This window comes from Mustela lutreola, chromosome 10, assembly GCF_030435805.1.
Source record: "Mustela lutreola isolate mMusLut2 chromosome 10, mMusLut2.pri, whole genome shotgun sequence".
Taxonomy (NCBI): Eukaryota; Metazoa; Chordata; class Mammalia; order Carnivora; family Mustelidae; genus Mustela; species Mustela lutreola.
The window spans coordinates 102,694,604-102,698,201 of record NC_081299.1 but is presented as its reverse complement, the minus strand read 5'-3'; the positions used below and the strand labels follow the sequence as shown (position 1 = coordinate 102,698,201).

Below are 3,598 nucleotides of genomic sequence, written 5' to 3'. Positions count from 1 at the left end.
AATCTGCTATTGTCAGTCGTTTTAAAATCATTTTAATCCGTGGCCCTTCGCGGTCTCCTCCCTCACCCACCACTCATACTACAAACATAACCACCCATTGGCCTTTCTCCGAGAACTCCAGGAGTTCTGCTCTCACAAGTGTTTTTCTATTCCTACATTCCCTACCCCACCCCCCACCCCCACGCTGCACACAGGCCCCCAATCCCTCTAGTCCCTGGCATCCCAGGACAAAGAGCAGAAAGAGCCACGGGAGAAAATGAGCTGGAACCTTTCTCTTGCTAGAAGGCCGGCTCTGCCCCAGGGAGGGGGGGATTAGATCCTTCACTGAGAGTCCCTGGCTCCGCCGCCGCCCCCGAGGCTACGCGAGTCTAGCAGAAAGCTGGAAATGGTGTGACAGTGCGGGGCTCGCAGTGCTTAGGAAACGTCTAGATGATTCCCACCGATGGAAAGCACGAGGTGTGCCCTAGGGAGTACAGAAACAGATGAAACAGCACAGGGTGCGGGAACCCTCGGACGAGATGTCTTTTGTTCTTCCTTTTTCTCTTTTCTCCAAGCTGCTCACCGCCCTTCTCCGTCCCTCGCGCCCAAAGCCCCTCTTTCCTGTTTTATTCTTCAGGGGAGCCAAGCACCTTTCCCTCGGTTCTCCCTCGTGCGTGCAACGGCACCGCCCAACGGCACCGCCCCGGAAACGAACTAGATTCATTCAGGGAATGTCAGCCAGACCGAGCCTTGGGAGGCTGGGGGCGGGGGGTTCCTGCGTACCCTGCTTCGGGAACTCGGCACTTTGCACTCCCGCGCCCCTAGCAGCCACCCCTGGAACCTGACTCACAGGCCAGTTGCTGGGATTGACTCGGCTGGGGCCACCCATCCCGGCCATGAGGTCAGGATGGACCTTATTCCCCGAAAGCCATTTGCTCCCCCTGATCGTCCTGGTGGCGCTTCTCTTAGACGCTCTTGGCGAGGGTTTAATTTTTCACCCTGAATGGGGGTTTGAGTCGTATGAAATCATCATTCCCAAGAAGCTGAGCCTCCGGGGAGGCCCGCAGGGTGCCGTCCAGCAAGTGTCCTACCTCCTGCAGGTCAAAGGCAAGAAGTATGTCCTGCACCTCTGGCCCAAGAGGTTTCTACTGCCCCGAAATCTAAAGGTTTTCTCTTTCTCGAAACAAGGGAAACTCCTGGAGGATCACCCTTACATACCCAGGGACTGTAACTACATAGGCCTGGTTGAAGGAACTCAGGATTCAGAAGCTACTTTAAGTACATGCACAGGGAGTCTCCGAGGCATATTGAGAATTGAGGAGGACCGTTACCAAATCGAGCCCCTCCGGGCCTCTTCCAGCTTTGAACATGTCATGTATCTCCTGAAGACAGACGGCAAATTTCAGAATCAGACCTGTGGCTTAACTAATGATGACCTAGAAGAGAAGATGGCTCAGACGGAGAATAGGGCAAAGCTTAGGGACTCTCCCAGATCCTCTCTCCATCCGAAGTACTTGGAAATAGCCCTAGTCTTTGATTACAAGAGATATTTGTTTTCAGATGCCAATGTTACTCGAGTCATACAGGATGCCATTCTTTTGACTGGGATTATGGACACCTTCTTTAAAGATATCAATATGAGGATAATTCTACAAGGTGTGGAAATATGGACAGAGAACGACAGAATAAATATTCGCCAATTAAGCTCACAAGAAATTCTAAACACATTTTTAAAATATCGTACAGCAAACCTTTCTAAGCAGATTTCAGCAGATTGGGCACATTTGTATACTACACATAATCTTACTCATTCATTTGGAGGGACGTATATTGGAGGTGTGTGTAAGGACAAATATAGTGGATCAGTAAGTAGTTTTACAAATGCAAATATTCTTGAAGCCAGCAGAATATCTGCTCACGAACTGGGTCATGGGATGGGAATGAAACATGATACGCTGTATTGTAAGTGTAGAGGTAAGAGCACTTGTATCATGGGCATTGGGAGTAGTGGGTTTAGTAATTGTAGTTATAGAGAATATTTTGATCACATACAAACAGGAGCAGAATGTCTAAATAATATCCCAGGACTTGGTTATGTGGTGGAGAGATGTGGAAATAAAATTGTGGAAGGCACTGAAGAATGTGATTGTGGTTCAAGAGAGGACTGTAAAAATGACAGGTGTTGCCAACCGGACTGTAAATTCGTGCAAGGTGCCGATTGTAACACCGGGCTTTGCTGTCATAACTGTCGTTTTCGTCCACTTGGGTACATGTGTCGAAAGGAAGATAATGAATGTGACCTTGCAGAGTACTGCAGTGGAATCTCAAATTTCTGCCCAAATGATACTTATAAGCACGATGGAACCCTTTGCAAGCGTAACTCCCTTTGTTTCAAAAAGAGGTGCAATTCCAGATATACGCAGTGTCAAAATATTTTTGGATCTGATGCCAGGGAAGCTCCTGAGCAGTGCTATCAGGCAGTGAATTTAATGGGTGACCAATATGGGAACTGTGGTCTCAGAGGTTACAGGTACAAAGCCTGTACCAAGGAAAATGCACTGTGCGGCAGGCTACAGTGTATAAATGTCAAGCGCGTCCCTGATATGCCAGTGCATAGGGCCCTCATCTCTACTCATCTGCGAGCAGAAAATCTCATATGCTGGGGGGTAGGTTTCCATGAATCCTTGGAGCCCACGGGAATATCTGACATCGGCGTCATAAATGATGGTACCCCCTGTGGTTTTGGCCATATCTGTGTTAACAGAACTTGTGTGCCTACCTCCTCCTTGAAATTTGACTGTCCACCTTCGAAGTGCAACCTCCGAGGCGTTTGCAACAATAAGAGAAACTGCCATTGCACCTATGGCTGGGCGCCTCCATTCTGCGAGGAGGTAGGGTATGGAGGCAGCATTGACAGCGGGCCGGCGAGACAGCTGAAAGAGGATATGCCTGCCCCAGTGCAGGTGGTGTCCATTATGTTAATGCGCCTTATTTTCTTAATCATCTCAGTGATTGCTGTGTTTTTCAGGAGATTGATAAAACAGTATATAACCCCCGCAGAGAGAGAAGCAACACCGATTAACTTTCAAGATAAATAATCCAAGGCAAAAAATGTCAAGAACCCAAACAAGTAGGTAGGCGATCCACAGCCATTTAATAACACAGAGCTGTAATCGAAAAGCTTCTCTTTTGTTCTTCCAGTTCTTTTTTCATGTAATTTTCCTTCAAGCTTCCATCGGCAAATAAATGATATTCTTGTTTGGGAAACAAATAAGTGCCTTTTGCTTTTTTAGCATTCCCTTGCTCCTTCATTTGTGATCAAGTTTGGGATATCCTGAAAAACATGGCACAATGGCTTTTCTGAACACTCAAGGGGATATTGCTTTGCAGAATTGCATTGGTTTTCACAGTAGAGTCCCGTGGCTCAGGATCGCAGCACACAAAGTTGATTGTCTGTCTCTCTGCCTCCCTCAAGTGATCAGTGAGAACTCTGGGCTTGGGCCCCTGCTGACTGATAAATGTGGACGACCGCTTTTATAAAAAGAAAGCCATCCTTTATAAGGGGTGTCACACGGGTAATTCTTTTTCCCTGGTCTGGTGATGTTATGGGTCCCTCCAG

General features: G+C 47.8%; 1 protein-coding gene across 1 annotated transcript; it reads left to right on the top strand.

Moving 5' to 3' along the window:
• Window positions 1-613: 613 nt before the first annotated feature.
• ADAM30 (ADAM metallopeptidase domain 30) lies at window positions 614-3,238 on the top strand. Its single transcript, XM_059136747.1, has one exon. It carries the CDS (start codon window positions 876-878, stop codon window positions 3,075-3,077), a length of 2,202 nt encoding a protein of 733 aa, XP_058992730.1. The 5' UTR covers window positions 614-875; the 3' UTR covers window positions 3,078-3,238.
• Window positions 3,239-3,598: the final 360 nt, after the last annotated feature.

Excerpts from the sequence above, each read along its gene's own strand:
- ADAM30 (XM_059136747.1), top strand. The coding sequence starts at position 876 with ATGAGGTCAGGATGGACCTTATTCCCCGAAAGCCATTTGCTCCCCCTG.